Source organism: Castor canadensis, chromosome 1, assembly GCF_047511655.1.
Source record: "Castor canadensis chromosome 1, mCasCan1.hap1v2, whole genome shotgun sequence".
Classification (NCBI taxonomy): Eukaryota; Metazoa; Chordata; class Mammalia; order Rodentia; family Castoridae; genus Castor; species Castor canadensis.
In genome coordinates, this window is record NC_133386.1 from 183,665,462 (window position 1) to 183,687,260 (window position 21,799).

Below are 21,799 nucleotides of genomic sequence, written 5' to 3' on the forward strand. Positions count from 1 at the left end.
GAAAGGCTGGAAGAAGATTTACCAAGCCAATGGCCCCCGAAAACAAGCAGGAGTAGCAATACTTATCTCTGACAAAGTAGACTTCAAACCTACATTGATCAAACGAGATAAAGAAGGACATTCCATACTAATAAAAGGGGAAATAGACCAAAAGGAAATAATAATCATCAATCTGTACGCACCCAATGTCAACGCACCCAATTTCATCAAACATACCCTGAAAGACCTAAAAGCATATATAAACGCCAACACAGTGGTTGTGGGAGACTTTAACACCCCATTATCATCAATAGATAGGTCATCCAAACAAAAACTCAATAAAGAAATCCAAGATCTAAAATATGCAACAGATCAAGTGGACCTAGTAGATGTGTACAGAACATTTCATCCAACCTCTACACAATATACATTCTTCTCAGCAGCCCATGGAACCTTCTCCAAAATAGATCATATCCTAGGGCACAAAGCAAGCCTCAGCAAATATAAGAAAATAGAAATAATACCGTGCATACTATCTGACCACAATGCAGTAAAAGTAGAACTCAACAACAAAAGTAAAGACAAAAAACATGCAAACAGCTGGAAACTAAATAACTCATTACTTAATGAAGAATGGATCATCGATGCAATAAAAGAGGAAATTAAAAAGTTCCTAGAAGTCAATGAAAATGAAAACACAACCTACCGGAACCTATGGGACACAGCTAAGGCAGTCTTGAGAGGAAAGTTTATAGCCATGAGTGCATATATTAAAAAGATTGAAAGATTCCCAAATCAATGACCTAATGATACATCTCAAACTCCTAGAAAAACAAGAACAAGCAAATCCCAAAACAAATAGAAGGAGAGAAATAATAAAAATAAGAGCTGAAATCAACGAAATAGAAACCAAAAAAACCATACAAAGAATTAATGAAACAAAAAGTTGGTTCTTTGAAAAAATAAACAAGATCGATAGACCCCTGGAAAACCTGACTAAAATGAGGAGAGAAAAAACCCAAATTAGTAGAATTAGGAATGCAAAAGGGGAGATAACAACAAACACCATGGAAGTCCAGGAAATCATCAGAGACTACTTTGAGAACCTATATTCAAATAAATTTGAAAATCTAAAAGAAATGGACAGATTTCTAGATACATATGATCATCCAAAACTGAACCAAGAGGAAATTAATCACCTGAATAGACCTATAACACAAAATGAAATTGAAGCAGCAATCAAGAGTCTCCCCAAAAAGAAAAGTCCAGGACCTGATGGATTCTCTGCTGAATTCTATCAGACCTTTAAAGAAGAACTGATACCAACCCTCCTTAAACTGTTCCATGAAATAGAAAGGGAAGGAAAACTGCCAAACACATTTTATGAAGCCAGTATTACACTTATCCCCAAACCAGGCAAAGACACCTCCAAAAAGGAGAACTATAGGCCAATCTCCTTAATGAACATTGATGCAAAAATCCTCAACAAAATAATGGCAAATCGAATTCAGCAACACATCAAAAAGATTATTCACCACGACCAGGTAGGCTTCATCCCAGGGATGCAGGTGTGGTTCAACATACAAAAATCAATAAACGTAATAAACCACATTAACAGAAGCAAAGACAAAAACCACTTGATCATCTCAATAGATGCAGAAAAAGCCTTTGATAAGATCCAACATCATTTCATGATAAAAGCTCTAAGAAAACTAGGAATAGAAGGAAAGTTCCTCAACATTATAAAAGCTATATATGACAAACCTACAGCCAGCATTATACTTAACGGAGAAAAATTAAAACCATTCTCTCTAAAATCAGGAACCAGACAAGGATGCCCACTATCTCCACTCCTATTCAACATAGTACTGGAATTCCTATCCAGAGCAATTAGGCAAGAAGAAGGAATAAAAGGAATACAAATAGGTAAAGAAACTGTCAAAATATCCCTATTTGCAGACGACATGATCCTATACCTTAAAGACCCAAAAAACTCTACTCAGAAGCTTCTAGACATCATCAATAGCTATAGCAAGGTAGCAGGATATAAAATCAACATAGAAAACTCATTAGCATTTCTATACACTAACAATGAGCAAACGGAAAAAGAATGTATGAAAACAATTCCATTTACAATAGCCTCAAACAAAATCAAATACCTAGGTGTAAACCTAACAAAAGATGTGAAAGACCTCTACAAGGAAAACTATACACTTCTGAAGAAAGAGATTGAGGAAGACTATAGAAAGTGGAGAGATCTCCCATGCTCATGGATTGGTAGAATCAACATAGTAAAAATGTCGATACTCCCCAAAGTAATCTACATGTTTAATGCAATTCCCATGAAAATTCCAATGACATTCATTAAAGAGATTGAAAAATCTACTGTTAAATTTATTTGGAAACACAAGAGGCCACGAATAGCCAAGGCAATACTCAGTCAAAAGAACAATGCAGGAGGTATCACAATACCTGACTTCAAACTATATTACAAAGCAATAACAAGAAAAACAGCATGGTACTGGCACAAAAACAGACATGAAGACTAGTGGAACAGAATAGAGGATCCAGATATGAAGCCACACAACTATGAGCAACTTATCTTTGACAAAGGAGCTAAAAATATACGATGGAGAAATAGCAGCCTCTTCAACAAAAACTGCTGGGAAAACTGGTTAGCAGTCTGCAAAAAACTGAAACTAGATCCATGTATATCACCCTATACCAAGATTAACTCAAAATGGATCAAGGATCTTAATACCAGACCCCAAACTCTAAAGTTGATACAAGAAAGAGTAGGAAATACTCTGGAGTTAGTAGGTATAGGTAAGAACTTTCTCAATGAAACCCCAGCAGCACAGCAACTAAGAGATAGCATAGATAAATGGGACCTCATAAAACTAAAAAGCTTCTGTTCATCAAAAGAAATGGTCTCTAAACTGAAGAGAACACCCACAGAGTGGGAGAAAATATTTGCCAATTATACATCAGACAAAGGACTGATAACCAGAATATACAGGGAACTTAAAAAACTAAATTCTCCCAAAACTAATGAACCAATAAAGAAATGGGCATGTGAACCAAACAGAACTTTCTCAAAAGAAGAAATTCAAATGGCCAAAAAACACATGAAAAAATGCTCAACATCTCTAGCAACAAAGGAAATGCAAATTAAAACCACATTAAGATTCCACCTCACCCCTGTTAGAATAGCCATCATCAGCAACACCACCAACAACAGGTGTTGGCGAGGATGCGGGGAAAAAGGAACCCTCTTACACTGTTGGTGGGAATGTAGACTAGTACAACCACTCTGGAAAAAAATGTGGAGGCTACTTAAAAAGCTGGACATCGATCTACCATTTGATCCAGCAATACCACTCTTGGGGATATACCCAAAAGACTGTTACTCCAGAGGCACCTGCACATCCATGTTTATTGCGGCACTATTCACAATAGCCAAGTTATGGAAACAGCCAAGATGCCCCAGCACTGACGAATGGATTAAGAAAATGTGGTATCTATACACAATGGAATTTTATGCAGCCATGAAGAAGAACGAAATGTTATCATTCGCTGGTAAATGGATGGAATTGGAGAACATCATTCTGAGTGAGGTTAGCCTGGCCCAAAAGACCAAAAATCGTATGTTCTCCCTCATATGTGGACATTAGATCAAGGGCAAACACAACAAAGGGATTGGACTATGAGCACATGATAAAAGCGAGAGCACACAAGAGAGGGGTGAGGATAGGTAAGACACCTAAAAAACTAGCTAGCATTTGATGCCCTTAATGCAGAGAAACTAAAGCAGATACCTTAAAGCAACTGAGGCCAATAGGAAAAGGGGAACAGGAACTAGAGAAAAGGTTAGATCAAAAAGAATTAACCTAGAAGGTAACACCCACGCACAGGAAATCAATGTGAGTCAATGCCCTGTATAGCTATCCTTATCTCAACCAGCAAAACCCCTTGATCCTTCCTATTATTGCTTATACTCTCTCTACAACAAAATTAGAGATAAGGGCAAAATAGTTTCTGCTGGGTATTGAGGGGGGGGAGCGGGAGGGGGTGGAGTGGGTGGTAAGGGAGGGGGTGGGGGCAGGGGGGAGAAATGAACCAAGCCTTGTATGCACATATGAATAATAAAAGAAAAATGAAAAAAAAAAAAAAAAGAATGTGACACCTGCATGCCCATGTTTATTGCAGCACTATTCACAATAGCCAAGTTATGGAAACAGCCAAGATGCCCCACTACTGACGAATGGATTAAAAAAATGTGGTATTTATACACAATGGAATTTTATGCAGCCACGAAGAAGAACGAAATGTTATCATTCACAGGTGAGGTTAGCCTGGCCCAAAATACCAAAAATCGTATGTTCTCCCTCATATAAGGACATTAGATCAAGGGTGAACACAAGGGGATTGGACTTTGATCATGATAAAGCGAGAACACACAAGGAAGGTAAGACACCCAAAAAACTAGATAGCATTTGTTGCCCTCAATGCAGAGAAACTAAAGCAGATACTTTAAAGCAACTGAGGCCATAGGAGAAGGGGACCAGGGACTAGAGAAAAGGTTAGTTCAAGACGAATTAACTTAGAAGGTAACACACATGTATATGAAATCAATGCATGTCAACTCCCTGTATAGCTATCCTTATCTCAACCAGCAAAAACCCTTGGTCCTTCCTATTATTGCTTATACTCTCTCTTCAACAAAATTAGAGATAAGGGCAGAATAGTTTCTACCTGGTGGCGAGGGGTAAGGGATGGTAAGGGCAGGGATAAGGGAGGAGGAGGGGGAAGGGGGAGAAATGACCCAAACAATGTATGCACATATGAATAAAATAAAAATTAAAAAAAATAGGTATTCACTAATTTTTGTCACCCATAGTTATCCTACTATGCCATAGAATATTAAGAATTGTTATTTCTTCTTATTAATTTCAAGTCTTTGTCATTGTATAATGGCTCTTATTATCTCTTTTTACTGCTTGATTTAAAATTTATTTCATCTGATGACTGTTCCTGTTTTCTTTTTGGATTCCTTTTGTGTAGAACATCTTATTCCACCCCTTCACTCAGTCTGTATGTGTCTTTAGAAGTGAAGTGAATATCTAAAAGGAACATATAGTTTGGTCTTTTTTTTCTTTTTTAAAATTCAGTCATACCATGTCTTTTAATTGGGGGGTTTAATCCACTTGCATTTGAAGTAATTATTGGTAGATAAGACCTTAATATAACCATTTTGTAACTTGTTTTATAGTTTTATCATACTTCTTTTATTTTTCTTCCTATCTTCCAGTTTTCTTTTGTGATTAAATGATTTATTTAGTTGTGTGTTTTCATTCTTTGCCAATTATTTTTGGCTTGTCTTTATGGATTTTTGCTTTGTGGTTATATTCGAGGCTTACAGAAAACATCTTTTCTTTTTGGTGGGACTGGGGTTTGAACTCAGAGCTTTGTGCTTGCAAAGCTTTCGTGTGTCAGTCAGTTTTGCATTGCTATGACAAAATACCTGACACCAACAACTTCAAGGAGGAAAAGTTTATTTTGGGTCAAGGTTTCAGAGCTTTTATTCCATGTCAGTTAGCGTCATTGCTTTAGGCCTGAGGTGAGGTGGAACATTAGGATGGGCGGGGGGTTATGCAGCAGAGTGCTTGCCTCATGGCAGCTGAGAAGGAGTGGGAGAGGCAGAGACAAGGGCCAGGGATAAGATAAACCCTTCCAGGGCATGACCTCAGAGACCTACTTCCTCCAAGTAGGCCCCACCTTAAGTTCCGTCATCTTCCAATAATGCTGTCAAGTTGTGAATCTATCAATGGATGAATCCACTGATGAGGTTAGAACCCTCATGATCCAATCACTTCCCAAAAGCCCATCATCTCTCGTCTAAGTCCTTAACATGTGAACCTTTCTCGGGGGACATTTCAGTATCAAAATCCATTTTATATCTTATTATATTGTCTATTGTCCACAAATAACATATTAAACTACTTACTTTATCATCATTATGATTTTGAAGGCAGAGTCTTACTGTGTATCGAGACTGACCTCACACTCATGATCCTCCGACCTTACACTCTCATTAATTACACTATTGAGGATTACAGTTGTGTGCCACCATGTATGGCACAGTTGTTATTTTAAAAATTATTTTACTTTTTGTTTTCACACTTAAGATATAAATGGTTTATTCACCCCGTTTACAATATTTGATCATTCTGAATTTGTCTGTATAATTACTTTTGGCAGTGAGTGTTACACTTTCCTATATTTTCTTTTCACTCATAACTGTCTTTTTCAGTTCGAAGAACATCTTTTAGCATTTCTTGTAAGATAGGTCTGGTCGGGATACATCCTCCAGCTTTTATTTGTCTGGAAAAAGTACTGTTTGTAAAAGTTTGGGATTAATTACACATTAATTTCTGAAAGAAATATAGGAAGTCAAGAAATGTAAAAGGGGGAAGACAAAGAAGGAATGGAAAAATAAAATAAAACATTTCAGTTGTCTACCTTTATATTTTATCTCTTAAATCTTTGGATATATTACTTTTGCACAAATTAAATTGAAGATTCAATTAATTTTTCAAGGAAAATGTGTATTTAACCAATGGTGTAAAATAATTTAAACACAAAAAGCAATGGAAAAAAAAATAGAAAAACAGACAATTTTGCAATATAGAAATGTAAAGCTTTCAAACATTGAAAATATTTAACTGCACTTTTTTGTGGTGCCAGGGATCAAATGAAAAAAAAAAGTTTTTGCTGTTTTGAGATAGGGTCTCACTATGTAGCCCAGGATGGCCTCAAACTTGTGCTCTTCCTGCTGTACCTCCTGAGTTCTGGGATTACAAGAATGTACCACCATACCTGGATGAAAAAATTTTAAATAAGACTCAAAATCAATTGAAAAAAAAAACCACCCATTCTCACAAAAATCAGAGAAATGCAAATTAAGCAACAATAAAATATCAGTTTAATTTGGAAAAATTTCTTACTTTTTTTCTTTTTTGGTGATGCTTAGGCTTGAACTCAGGGCTTCATGCTAGGCATGATGTGCTAGGCAAGCACTCTAACCCTTGAGCCACTTCACCAATTCCCTATCTCTAACTTTTAATTGTAAAATAAGTTGACATACCAACTTGCAAAAGTACAAACAATAATTCCTGTTTTCCCTTAATGAAAATTCCCCAAGTAAGAGTATTTTGCCATATTTTCATTCTCTTAATAAGTAAATGGACATGAAGACAAAAGTATAGATAGAATTTTTCTCATGCAATAGAAATATAAGTAGGCTAAAGGAAACAAATGGATCACATAGCCTGAGTAAGTCGAGAGATCTAATGTATAGCCTGAGAACTATAATTAAAATATTATACTGCATACTGCAAATTTGCTATGAGATTGAATTCCAGGCACTCTTATTACAAAAAAGCTAACTATGGAAGCTGATGGATATGTTAGTTTGCTTCCCTGCACTAATAATTTCACCTTGTATGTCAAATTACTATGATGTAAACCTTAAATATATACAATAGAAATGATAATTTTTCTGAAATGTTTCAAAGTTGCCAACATGATGACCATTTATCTTTGAAGGCATCAAAGAGTAATTCCTCAACCCAAGGATGTTCTCTGAGACAAATACAGTATGATTATCAAAATAATGAATCAACATTTATATAAATTTATTATGTTACTTATACAGTTCCCCCTCCCAGTAATGTCCTTTATCTAATAGAGGACCCAATACAGGATCCCATGTTTCATTCAGTTGTCATGAGTTGTCAATGTAGAATAATTCTTCAGTCTTTCTTTGCCATCACCCTTTTGAAGAGTGAAAGTAATTTTGCAGAATGTTGTTCAACTTAGGTTTCCCTTATGCTTTTGCATGATCAGATTTGGGTTATATGTTTTTATAGGAACACCACAGTAATGATGTAATGTTGTGTGCCTCTCTAGTGCATAAATCAGGAGGCTTACTGTATCATTTATTTCATTCCTTGTGACATTCACTTCAGGCAATTTTATAAGAGGGTCACAAAGTTACATTTACCTTTTGTAGGAAATAAATATTTTGCTGGGAAATACTTTGGAACAATTTAAAACATTATTTCTCATAAAAAATGTATTTAATCACAGTATTTGACCCTGTTAAGTGAATGTTCACAAGGTCTGGGATTCAATTTATCAATGTACTTCATAATCTTTAACAAGGTAAATTCACTGTAGTAAGTGAGTCTAAAAGAAAATGACAAATATAGTTACCTATTTCACTGTGGGTATTTACCACAGTGCTGTTTACAGGACTTGAAATTAGAAACAATCTAAAATGGCAATGTATGTTATAGTACATACATAAGAAGAAATATTTTACAAGAGTTTAAGATAAAAAATTTAAAGATGGATACCAAATAGAATAACTCTAAAGTTAATAAATCCTATGAACTTTCCTTTCAAACACTGTGCCCCTTCAGTTTGGACTCAACATTTCACATCTAAGGATGAAAACCCACACCCAACCTCTATTCCTAACCAGTTTCATTGTCTTGATCCATAGAACCTTCATGGCCTTCTTCACTTCAGCATTTCTCAGGGAGTAGATGACAGGGTTGAGGAGTGGAGTTATCACTGTGTAGAACAGGGCCACCATCTTGTCAATAGACGTAGTGGAAGAAGGCCTCAGATAGATGAAGACGCAGGGTGCATAGAATAATATAACAACAGAAACGTGGGACCCACATGTGGAGAGGGCTTTGCATCGCCCCTGAGAGCTCCGAGTCCTCAGGTGGAGCAAAATGACCACATAGGATGCTAAGAGAACTACAAAACTGATAACAGACAGAGTTCCTCCATTGGCAACGATCAGCAGACCAATGAGGAAGGTATCTGAGCAGGCAAGTTTAAGCAGAGGAAGTACATCACAGAAATAGTGGTTGATGACATTGGGGCCACAGAAGGGCAAATGGAAAATGAGAAGGATTTGGGCAAGGGAATGCACAAAGCCTCCTGTCCATGCTGTTCCCAGGAGGACAGCACACACCTGCCGGTTCATGATGCTTGTGTAGTGCAGGGGCTTGCAGATGGCTACATAGCGGTCATAGGCCATCACTGTGAGCAGGAACATCTCAATGCCACCAAAGAAATGGAGGAAGAAAATCTGTGTGATGCATCCCCACAGGGATATGGATTTCCTTTCAGCCAGCAGGTCTGAGATGAGTTTGGGAGCTGTAGTGGAGGAGTAGCAGATCTCCACGAAGGACAGGTAACTGAGGAAGAAGTACATGGGGGATCCAAGACTTCTGCTGATCATGACAGTGAGAACAATGAGGAAATTCCCCAGTATAATTGCTGTGTACAAGAGCAGAAATATCACAAAGCAAATTTTCTGCAACTTCTGGTTGGGCGAAAGTCCTAGAAAAATGAACTCAGTCACATTGTGTAAATAAGCCATGAGGTCACCATAAAGAGTCAATGATTTTGGTAATATGTTCTGAAATGATACAAAACAAAGTTTTTTTCATAAAGCAGGCAAATTAAATAAAAAACATGCATATCTGAGATTCTTGTGAGGTAGATATTGCAGGATGAGTAGGAGTAATGTATAGAGGGAAGAACACAGAAGAAGGCAGAGAGTAAGTGCAAAAGCATTGTGGGAGGCTGGGATAGAGGGGAGAAATCTGTAGAAAGAGACTACTATCAGCTCATGAAAGACAATTATACACTTTGGGCTTTATGCTGTAGCCAATGGGGATTTATGAAGAATGGTCATCAACTGGAAAGTAAATCATTTTGTACGTAGAAGTAGGAAACTCACGAGAGGGGAAATATCTATTAAATAGTTGGTAAGTCCTTGGAAAATGTGGGTCACTGTGTCCATGTTAGATGCCTTTCTGTTGCCCTTGAAAGTTTTTAATAGTCTTTTACCTGTAACTTTCCTTCATTGCCCTTCTCCTTGCTCCTTTTCTATCCCTGGTTTGCAGAACAGTGTTCTGAATGTCTCCAAATACCTTTCAGTGTCTTCAGAAGAGATATCCCTGGTGCATCAAATTTGACACTCATCACCACTAAGAGGACCACAAAGCTGATCATAGACAGGATCTGTGATCTTATTTGTGCCTCTCCTCCCAATTCTTGCCTTCTACACTTTGTTACTTGGCAACCATATCATTTCCATTCAGCTCAATTCATTTACAATTTTCTACCTCATTGTCTCTCTAATTTCTTTCAGTCATATGCTCTCAGGGACAACAAAGCTCCAGCATCTCTTCACAGTGTCCACTCATGCTCTGACTCATCCTTCCCAACTGCCCAGCCTTCTAACACCTCAGGGTATTACTCAGATTTCTCATCGACAGATTTGAAGACTGTCCAGGTCCAGGGTGAACATTGTCCAAGGCAGGTCAGGTATGTGTTTATCAACACACCTTATATTCTTAGATTCCAGGGAACTTGAGACTAGGAGCCAAATGATTTATACTTACACTATAAAGCTACCCTCCTTCAATGATCTTGACCAGCTAAGGTGATTAAAGCCCAACATAAACCAGAGGGAAGACTTGGTACAATCATAAAAACAAAGGGTTCAGAGACCATCCCTAAGTTCTTAGATCACCCTGGAGTTATACCAAGAAGGCTTTGCACTGCTAATAGTCCACACTCCCTGGTTTACATTCATGTTTCTCAGGTAGTACTTATGTGATATCTAGAAAGTTCTTTAACCTCCTGTACACTCAAGGTCCAAATTGTGACATGCAGATAATACCTGCCTCACCAGTAGATGCCATAAACCATTCTCAGTCCTGTCCCAGCATAAGTTAAGTTACCATCCTTATTATTCCTTGGATTCTTCTCACAGATAGGAAGTTCATCTCCCAAATCCATAAGCCCTATACTCAGTAACTCTCTTCTCTAAGGACATTTTGAAACCACAACACTTGCCACAATGACTTGTAATTGTTTCATGTGGCCATCTTCCCCACTGCAGTGTGAGCTTCCGGTGGGCAGAGATTATGTCTTACCATTCCACCTCTAGTGCTCACTGAGTGACTCACAAGACAGTATTCAGCGAATGTCATTAGCCTTCTTCGCATAGTATAAGACACATTGCAGGAGTTCAAGAAGTACTGAAAGAATAAAAGTCCCCAAGGTCTGACATCACACTGATATCCATTTCTGAATCTCACCAGGGCCTGGCATAGTGCTTTACTCTAAGACCCATGCAAGTACACTTTGTGAAATCGCTTGAACTCTTAGCATCATTCCTTTTCCTTTACAATGGAATCAGTCATCACATGCAAAAGGAAGTCTACAGTCAGGAAACATATCAGTGTTTCTGTGACTTTTTTGTTCTGAATAGAGATCCAAAATAAGTATCTGGGAACATGTGGGTTTCCCATTTAACCAAGTGGAGAAACATTAAAGCAGCCTATGAACCAGACCTCTGCCTTAGTGGAGTCGCAAGGTGAGGATGGCTCGTTTTGCAGCATTAAACTTGGAAATATGGAGAATCAGAAAGTGGGTCTCAAATCTACATGACTTACAAGGAAAAGCAAAATACACTTGCCTCTCAGATGTTCCACAGAGAACTAAGGTCCTGCAGCTCAGGCTTAAGTTCACATTAAGGGAGAAGGCATGATCAGGTGAAAGGAGGTGGGTCCCTAGGCATCTGCACACTCTCCCCTTCCTAATCAGGCAGAATATCTCATGGGAGGCAAGATCTCAGGTTGCTGTAGGAAACAACTTCAGAAATCAGTGAAAAATGTGAATAAGTTAAATTCACCCCGAGTTCACAAAGCACTTACCTGCATGGGGCTGTTCAAAGGTCGATGAGACCTTTTATGCCCATCATGAATTTAGTCGTATGGCTAGACTAAAATTGACACAATTAAAATGGGTGGTCCAAGGATTAGGGACCACAGGAGTCAGGAAACTAAAGCAGCGTAAGTATAGAAGAACTATAGAACAGTGATTGTCAAACAGAGGTGATTATGTCCCACAGACATTTAGTAATATCTGCAGGCATTTTCCATTTCCCACCCCATTAGAAAAATTTCCAAAGCGCTACCCACTGACTTTTGCTTACATTTCATTGGCCACATCTGTGCCATATGACCACATCTAGTTGCAAGGGAGACTGAGAAGGTGACTTCTTTTCTCTGGGAAAGGATTAGATGTAGGTAAGAGCTTTATCTCTACAGACATGGAGACAGAATTGTTCTTATCAGACACTTCATGTTTCATGAAAGAAGTATTAGGAATTCTTTTTTATTAGCGTATAATAGTTGTACAGGAGGACACATTGTGACATTTACATATGTGCTTACAATAAATCTTAGTTTCACCCCCTCCATTGTTCTCCCTCATTTCCCTTTTTAGAACCATTTCAACAGGTTTTATTATTCTATTTTCACTCATGAATATATGATACATCCACCATATTCATCCTCCTTCACCCTCTTCTTATGCCCGCCCCTTTTCCACTGGTACCTACCCTTGGAAAGGACCTGTTTTACCTTCCTGTCTCTTTTTAAAAAGTGCATATTGATAGTCCAAGGGGGTTTTGCTTTGGCATAATAATTCTCTTTGATAGTACTTATTTGAGTTTCAATTTAGCACCCCTCCTCCTTCCTGTAAAATGATTAAAGGGCATACACCTGAAACTGAATAATAATCCAACTTTATATCTTAAAATCTTAAAGAACATTTATGGAACACCTCCCATGTATCAAGCATTGTGTGAGATAAATATTTGAATCCAGGTTATTTTCTTTCTTACTCTCACAATCCTGAAGTTATCTATTATTCTCTCAATAACAGGAGAGAAAACTGATGCTGAAATCCATTAACCAAATTTTCTAAAATTACTGAATGTTGGAAATGAAATCTGAAACTTTCTTTCCCAGATGCAGCTTTTCCATTATGCTTTTCTTCCTCAGAACTAAACGTTTTTTAAGATCATTTTTAGTCCAGGTAGTATATCTTCACAAGTTTGTGAGTGTTAGTAATTTTCTCCAGAAGTTTCTTTCCCTGCCATCCCACATGGCATCTGCAATGTTTCCTCAAGAATTAGCATTCAAGTTATAGAATGATACAGAGCAGAGAATTTATGAGGCTGTAATGATTGATATTTTTAACAGACTGCAATCACCAGAAACAGTCATAGGTGAGAGGAAACTGCTAGGGTATGACCTCATAATGGACAAAACTATGCGTTTATAACAAATTCTTTCCTTCCTGTTTGCATAGCGTAGTGTTGGAAACTGGAGCTTAAATTTATATTGTTCATAATCACAAATTCCTCTGTGTCAGGTTTTTCTTTTTTTCATTTTTTAGATGGTGTTTCCTGAACTTTTGGAAAAATCTGTTTTTTTTTCAGATGAATTTTAATATAAACAGTATAGATATTTAAAAACATTTGGAAATGTGAATAATCACAAAATTCATTTACAGTATGACTTGTAGAGCTCAATGCTTAACAGTGTTCATGACTATATTTCTTTGTTTAATTAAATACATCTTCACCTTTGGACTTCATTTTCATTTCCCTGGACTCATTTATGTCACAACATTTTTTGGAATTATAGATTAGACAGCTACCTATAACTCAACTATTAGGTAACAATGCACATATAGTTAGGCTTCACTCAGACTTATAATTCCAAGTAAAAAATGGAAATTTTGGATATTTTACCAGTCAGTTCTGTCTATGATTCCATTGACAGTATCTTGTGTAACTGAAATGACCAGAGGCAAGGTAGGCTCTAGGAGAGACTCAATACAGAGGTGCAAATGTTACCAGTAACCAGGTTCTTTAGGACACTGTCCTCTTTGGGGTGCTCACTGCCCTGTTAGTTCTCCCATGTAGCCCTCTTGAAGTTCATGATCTTCTATGTTACAAAATGGCAGATACAGTTTTAGACCTTACAGCCTCAAAGGAAAGTTTTCTGTTTCTTTTGTTGTATTCTGCTTAGGAAACTAATTTCCTGAAAATCCCTCAAATGGCTCCCTCCCTGTATCCTTGACTGGGTTACTTTCTGTCTCTGAACCAATATGGCAGCCAAGGTCAAGGTTTATGTTCTGACTATGGCCTATCCCTGGGTGATCAGCATCATCCAAACTATATGGCTGTGATTGGCATGCTGTGGTTTCTGTAAAACAAAGTCTGGCTACGTATGACACAATAAAGGAAAGTGGATGCTGGCATGAAACAAAACGTTCCATAAGAAAACATGTCCTTGTAGAAGTGCTATGAATACTAGTAATAATGGCTGCAAACTGGCACATAATAGGTACTAAAGAATGGATGTTATTATTGTGATCATAATCACAGTCATTATCATCACTCATGAACCTTTAAGGCATGAGAGACAAGTCCAAGTAATCTTGTTTTCTTTTCTTTTCTTTTGGTGGGACTGGGATTTGAACTCAGGCCTTTGCACTTGCATAGCAGGTGCTCTACCACTTTAGCCACACCTCCAGTCCTCCAGGTAATCTTGAAATGTGGAATATTAGGATAGAAGGGATATGAAGGATGATATAGCCCAGTCCTGTCACTTTATGCCTCAAATTGTAGAGTTGGAGGATCTTATTAAAGTCATTCTGCTGAAGTCTTTACCCCTGGACCAGACCTCTATTTTCTTCTCTCTTAGGTCTCAAGTCCCATGACAACTTAGAAAAAAGATGGCAGAAAGCTCTCCTAATGTCATGTCTTGCCTTCCTTGTCTCAGAGCAGATGTGCTGCATGTTTGGAATTTCTCAACGGTCTCTATCAAAATTAATTGAAACACATGTTGATAATTTTTCCAACTCAGGTTTCTGGCAATGTTTTACACTGGAGACAAAAAACTCCAAGGGGAATTCAGTCTCCTTATCACAGTACATGACCAAATTTATTTTAACTGGTTCTGGCATCTCAATATTGAAAAAATTATCCTTGGTATTCCAGCAAGTGAGAAGGTTTTCTAAACTAAAAACAAGAATCTAAAAATAATTGTTTAACTGTTTCCTATAGTTATTATTCAGTTTTTAAGTAGGTGATCTAAGATTGGACTGATTTCCTAAATCCTTCTCTTTTGATTTATGCATATTGCCATAACTTGTTCACAGGACCTAGTGAATTTTGTTTTGTGGAAGCAAGATTCACTTACTCAATGGCAACAACCTAAAAATTGAAATCAAAATCACTAGAATGGAATCCGTGTTGTAAAAATAGCACAACCTCAGCCTCTTGAACAAGAACAAGTTGTGTGACTTTGAGTAGTCAAATAAACTATCCTGTCCTCAGATACATCATTTATAAACTAAAGAGATTAAATTAATGGTCTATACTGTCCTTTCAACTCTTTCTTTTATTTCTCCTTGTGCTTTAACTGAGAATAAGTGGTTTAGCCGAATGGTTGCCTTTGATGTAGATACAGAATCCAGGTGAAGGACTCTTGTTTAGAAGACAGCACCTATTTTCAGGCCACAACCTGGGATCCTGAGTGATGATGAGCTCTGACAAAAGAGGAAGAAAAATTTCCAGAGCCTGAGGAGAATTTTCATGTTCAGCTCTTTGTTCTAAGAGTGAGTATTACCCAAGGAAGGTAGGTAATGCCTTATCTAGATGATTTCTCAGGTTGAAATCAGGTTGAGGGTGGGTGAGCAGTTTCCAATCACTGTGTGATGTGGGACAAACCACTTTCTTTATGCTCAGTTTTTGGCTCTGTAGAACAGAGGAACCTTGACAGATGGGGGTCCTAAAGTCTGTTCTGGAATTTGCTTTCTGGGATTCCATGCAGTACCAGTTTGGGACTCAGAGTGAGTTGTGTGAAGGAGGCCTTTGTGCTGTGATTTGAGGTTGTAGCAATAGGATTTCCAGGCTCTCCTTCACTTATTATTTTGTCCTTTTCAGATGTCTCTTCCTAGTACTTTATGTTAAAGGCTAATATTTTACCTAGTCACTGTCTAGACCATCATTTACCTGCCTATAGTTTTTCATGCAATCCATGGATTACCTTGTAATTCATGACTCTAGGGTGAGGGTTTTATTTGGGGCAGTGCTGAAGGGAAGAGGAAGTAACTTGTTACTCTTTCTTTTAGACAAGGGAGAAAGAGGAAGCAGAGAGAAATGTAACTAGATTAACATAGAGTATGAGCCAATAATAGTAGTATATATTGAGAGCTTTCTCTTTTCAAAGAACCCTGATAAGTGCTTTATATTTTATCTTACCTACATTTCAAATATGTTGAATATTTGGCTACCATTTCAAGTATGTAGTATTATGCTATTAAAAATCTCTGCGATCTCACAAAATCATCTGATATGATTGTAGTAATTCTCCTAATTTATTTAAACAATATCCTAAGTCTGTTAGGTAACCTTCTCAACATAAGGACTCTGATATGATGTGTGCATGAGTGTGAGAGGTTTGGAATTCTAAGTGAGAAATGGCAGGGGCTGCTGAAAGACTCTGTAGAGGTTCTAAAAGTTAGGTGGAGATATTTAGGCATGCTGGCCAGGTAGCCAGGAGACAGTGGTATCACTATCTGAGCAGAGGGAGACAGGAAGACTTTATAACTTCAGTATGAAGCACAGATTGGGGAATGAAGAGAGCAGACACCTGGAGACACACGGATCATGTAATACCTGCAGTAATCCTCACATGGATGCTCTGCCTGAAGATGGGGACTGCAGGAAGACAGAGGAAGGACCTGGTGATGTCCATAGGCTGTGGCCTTGTGTAAATCTGAAATGTGGAGGTGAAGCATGATCTAGAGCTGACTTCCCAGCCTCAAGCGTGAGGGATGGTGAGATGATAATGTGGCTATGAGACCCAGTGTGAGTTCCACCAGGTCAAATCTGCAGTCTCGGTAGTGCAGCTCTGACCCCTGTTCAAACCTCAGCCATGGGGTGGAGGAGGCAAGGCAGATCCCCGAGTCTCACATTCTGCTCAGGGCCAATGGACTTTCTGGTCAGTGATGATCCAGAGATGGTGGAACTGAAACATTCTCAATAACTTGATGCTTCTTATAATGTTCCTACTATTCACAGGAAGGGAATACTAAAAGCATTTTGGTAAGTTGGCCATATATTTCAATTCCATTTCTCAGATGCAGGGAGGTGTGGCTATTCTCATCTCCCTTTATTTGAATCAGCTGGGGTTTCAGCTTTGGCTCACTCACCAGCTGTGTTTTTTGGGGGAAGATACTAAACCCAAGTCTCAGTTTCCCCTCTATCAATTAGCTTCATTTCTCCAAGAGGTAAGGAAGAGTTAAGTAGAGACATCTGTAAACATTTACTACAGTTTAGCACACCGCAGTAGATCCTGAATGAAGGACAGCAGCTCCTGTGGTCATTCTGGTTGTGGAAATGACCATGAAAGTAGTGAAAATTGGGCAAACACGCATTCCAGGTTCCTTTGTGCCACCTGACTCTCTGTAGCCTTGTGGTGCTGTTTGGTTACCTCATTTTCCATAATCCTTTGCTCCAGTAAGTGAGCCCCACTGTACTGCCAATCTTTATTTAGTTGCTCTTCTGGGTTGCCCCCTTTTAATTCCTTCCCCGTTTCCTCTCCAGTTTTAACCAGGTATGTTACTGAGATTTCTCTAACCTTGTATAACTGTTCAGATTTTCACAATGAGAGAAATTATGGATGCATTTAATGCATTTTTAAGATTTTTAAGAACACAAGCATAAGAAGAAAAAATAGGAAAATAGATACTTCAAAGTAATTCTTTTTTAATACTGGGGATGGAACCCTTGGCTTTGCATATGTTCTGCAAGTGTTGTACACTGAGGTAATAATTTAAAATACTGAAAATCTTGAGTGTTTCTCTCCCTCATCCCATAAGTGTGCTCTTTAGACACGTGAAGTTGCAATCTGCCTGAGGGTAGAGCCATATTTCAATCTCTTTTACTATATCTTGAATTGTCTGTATTCTTGGGAGGTACTTCATAAAACTTTGGTTTTAGATAATTGTATTAAAAATCCTCATTTACTTCTAAAAACAATGTTGCCAGTAGGAGGTGGAGTAAACAAACACAAAAAAGCAAAGTGGTGAATCTCCATATATTACATATAACTCACTGATAGTATATTCCAAACACCTTCCCTTTGTTCACAAAGTCCCCAAGGTGCCAAAAATTCTCAAAATAATTTAAAATTTATAAAGTTGTGGTTTTGGGCAAATTGTAGAGCCTGATAGATTTCAGAAACTTATTCGTGCAAATAAAATATCAAAGATTCTCTTCAAAAAAGGAGAAGATTCAATGAACTTGGTATTTCTGGGGTGTGTGTGTGTGTGTGTGTGTGTGTGTAGGGTGGTGAGTTCAGCACCAGTTGGTAACTTGGAAGTCTCTTAATGCAAAGGTACTTAGAGTAAATATTGAGAATGGAAGAAATGTTAGTAATGAATGTAAATGGTTATTATTGGAATTGTTTTTATAGATTATTTGAACTAACATATTATAAACCATAACCATTTTAAGATGATCTGGTTCTAGTCTGGGAGACTTGGTTAATTCTCAACTTCCATGAGTCTCAGTTTTTCTCACTCACTTGTATTTTGGAGCTCATGGAGTTTTTGTGAGGTTGCCTGACTAACTGTCTTACACAGATTGGGTATGTGAACACCAAATGAAACACATTCACTATAGCAATGAACAAATCAGTCAGGAAATATGCATGAAAGGATATTATCAACAGGTGACTGCTAAATAAACATGAAGGTTTGATGTTATGCCTGTGTTTGCTTTGTCACAGGACTCTTCTTGAAGATCCCTCTTCTGCAAATGGAATCCAAGGCCACTATAAATAATGTGACTGAGTTTATTTTCACTGGCCTTTTCCAGGACCCAGGAGTGCAGAGAGTGTGTTTTGTGTTGTTTCTGTGTGTGTACCTTGCCACAGTGGTGGGCAATGGCCTCATCGTTATGACGTTCAGCTTCAGTAAGAGTCTGCATTCCCCCATGTACATCTTCCTCAGCTCTCTGTCCTTGGTGGAAATCTGTTCCTCCTCTACTGTTGTCCCTAAACTCATCACTGACTTTCTTGTCAGGATTAAAACCATCTCTCTAAAGGGCTGTCTGAGTCAGATCTTCTTCTTCCACTACTTTGCAGTCGCTGAGATCCTTTTGCTTGTGGTGATGGCCTATGACCGTTATGTGGCCATCTGCAAGCCTCTTCATTACATGAACATAATGAGTCATCAACTGTGTCACATGATGGTAGCTGGGTCCTGGTTGGGAGGCTTTTTTCACTCCATTATTCAGGTTCTCATCACCATGCAGTTACCCTTCTGTGGTCCAAATATGATTGATCACTATTTCTGTGATCTCCATCCTTTATTTAAGCTTGCCTGCTCTGACACCTTTGTGGAAGGGGTTATTGTGTCTGTCAACAGTGGGTTAATCTCTGTCTTCCCCCCTCTCCTCTTGGTGTCCTCCTATGTCATCATCCTGGTTAACTTGAGGAACCATTCTGCTGAGGGAAGGCACAAGGCCCTCTCCACCTGTGCCTCTCACATCTTGGTTGTCGTCTTATTTTTTGGACCTGCCACCTTCATCTACATGAGACCCTCATCTTCCTTTACTGGAGACAAACTCGTGGCTGTGTTCTACACAGTCATCACCCCCATGCTGAACCCTATCATCTACACTCTCAGGAATGCAGAGGTGAAAAATGCCATGGGGAAGTTTTGGGTCAAAAAGGAGAGCTCAGTGGTGGGAAAGTGATAAAAATGTCTGATTGTTGTTTGCTCTTGAAATGACTTTTCTTTCATTGGCAGTTGTAACAATGACAACAACCAATATTGAGACTTAATGTTATTGGTTCTGTGATTCTTTTTAGTAACCAAGACTCTTTGGTTTCCATATACAATGTTCCAAGAACAGAAGTCGATGTTCTTCCTGACTCTTATGGAACTTGATTGACTCTGTCATGTTCACCAATATCATGCATTTGGCAACTGGAGGGCTCAAACCAAGTGCAAACATGAATTAGAATATTTTGGCAAGAGCAATTAGGCAAGAAGAGGAACAAAAGGAGTACAAATAGGTAAAGAAACTTTCAAAATATCCCTATTTGCAGATGACATGATCTTATACCTTAAAGACCCAAAAAACTCTACTCAGAAGCTTCTACACATCATCAATAGCTATAGCAAGGTAGCAGGATATAAAATCAACATAGAAAAATCATTAGCATTTCTATACACTAACAATGAGCAAACTGAAAAAGAATGTATGAAAACAATTCCATTTACAATAGCCTCAAAAAAAATCAAATACCTAGGTGTAAACCTAACAAAAGATGTGAAAGATCTCTACAAGGAAAACTATACACTTCTGAAGAAAGAGATTGAGGAAGACTATAGAAAGTGGAGAGACCTACCATGCTCATGGATTGGTAGAATCAACATAGTAAAAATGTCAATACTCCCCAAAGTAATCTACATGTTTAATGCAATTCCCATCAAAATTCCAATGACATTCATTAAAGAGATCAAAAAATCTACCGTGAAATTTATATGGAAACACAGGAAGCCACGAATAGCCAAGGCAATACTCAGTCAAAAGAACAATGCAGGAGGTATCACAATACCTGACTTCAAACTATATTACAAAGCAATAACAAGAAAAACAGCATGGTACTGGCACAAAAACAGACATGAAGACCAGTGGAACAGAATAGAGGACCTGGATATGAAGCCACACAACTATAACCAACTTGTCTTTGACAAAGGAGCTAAAAATATACGATGGAGAAATAGCAGCCTCTTCAACAAAAACTGCTGGGAAAACTGGTTAGCAGTCTGCAAAAGACTGAAACTAGATCCATGTGTATCAACCTATACCAAGATTAACTCAAAATGGATCAAGGATCTTAATATCAGACCCCAAACTCTAAAGTTGATACAAGAAAGAGTAGGAAATACTCTGGAGTTAGTAGGTATAGGCAAGAACTTTCTCAACGAAACCCCAGCAGCACAGCAACTAAGAGATAACATAGATAAATGGGACCTCATAAAACTAAAAAGCTTCTGTTCATCAAAAGAAGTGGTCTCTAAACTGAAGAGATCACCCACAGAGTGGGAGAAAATATTTGCCAGCTACACATCAGATAAAGGACTGATAACCAGAATATATAGGGAACTTAAAAAACTAAATTCTCCCAAAACTAATGAACCAACAAAGATGGGCAAGTGAACTAAACAGAACTTTCTCAAAAGAAGAAATTCAGATGGCCAAAAAACACATGAAAAAATGCTCAACATCTCTAGCAATAAAGGAAATGCAAATTAAAACCACATTAAGATTCCACCTCACCCCTGTTAGAATTGCCATCATTAGCAACACCACAAACAACAGGTGTTGGTGAGGATGCAGGGAAAAAGGAACCCGCTTACACTGTTGGTGGGAGTGTAAACTAGTACAACCACTCTGGAAAAAAATTTGGAGGCTACTTAAAACACTAAACATTGATCTACTATTTGATCCAGCAATACCACTCTTGGGGATATACCTAAAAGACTGTGACACAGGTTACTCCAGAGGCACCTGCACACCCATGTTTATTGCGGCACTATTCACAATAGCCAAGTTATGGGAACAGCCAAGATGCCCCACCACTGATGAATGGATTAAGAAAATGTGGTATCTATACACAATGGAATTTTATGCAGCCATGAAGAAGAATGAAATGTTATCATTCGCTGGTAAATGGATGGAATTGGAGAACATCATTCTGAAAAGACTGAAAATCGTATGTTCTCTCTCACATGTAGACATTAGATCAAGGGCAAACACAACAATGGGATTGGACTTTGA

At 38.1% G+C, this 21,799-nt stretch overlaps 2 protein-coding genes across 2 annotated transcripts; one reads left to right on the forward strand and one right to left on the reverse strand.

Annotated features, from left to right (window-relative positions):
* Positions 1 to 8,461: 8,461 nt before the first annotated feature.
* On the reverse strand, positions 8,462 to 9,442 carry LOC109702837 (olfactory receptor 4X2-like). Its single transcript, XM_074044647.1, has one exon. It carries the CDS (start codon positions 9,440 to 9,442, stop codon positions 8,462 to 8,464), a length of 981 nt encoding a protein of 326 aa, XP_073900748.1.
* A 9,305-nt stretch (positions 9,443 to 18,747) lies between these two features.
* LOC109678890 (olfactory receptor 4B1-like) lies at positions 18,748 to 19,705 on the forward strand. Its single transcript, XM_020154286.2, has one exon. It carries the CDS (start codon positions 18,764 to 18,766, stop codon positions 19,703 to 19,705), a length of 942 nt encoding a protein of 313 aa, XP_020009875.1. The 5' UTR covers positions 18,748 to 18,763.
* The last annotated feature ends 2,094 nt before the right edge of the window (positions 19,706 to 21,799 follow it).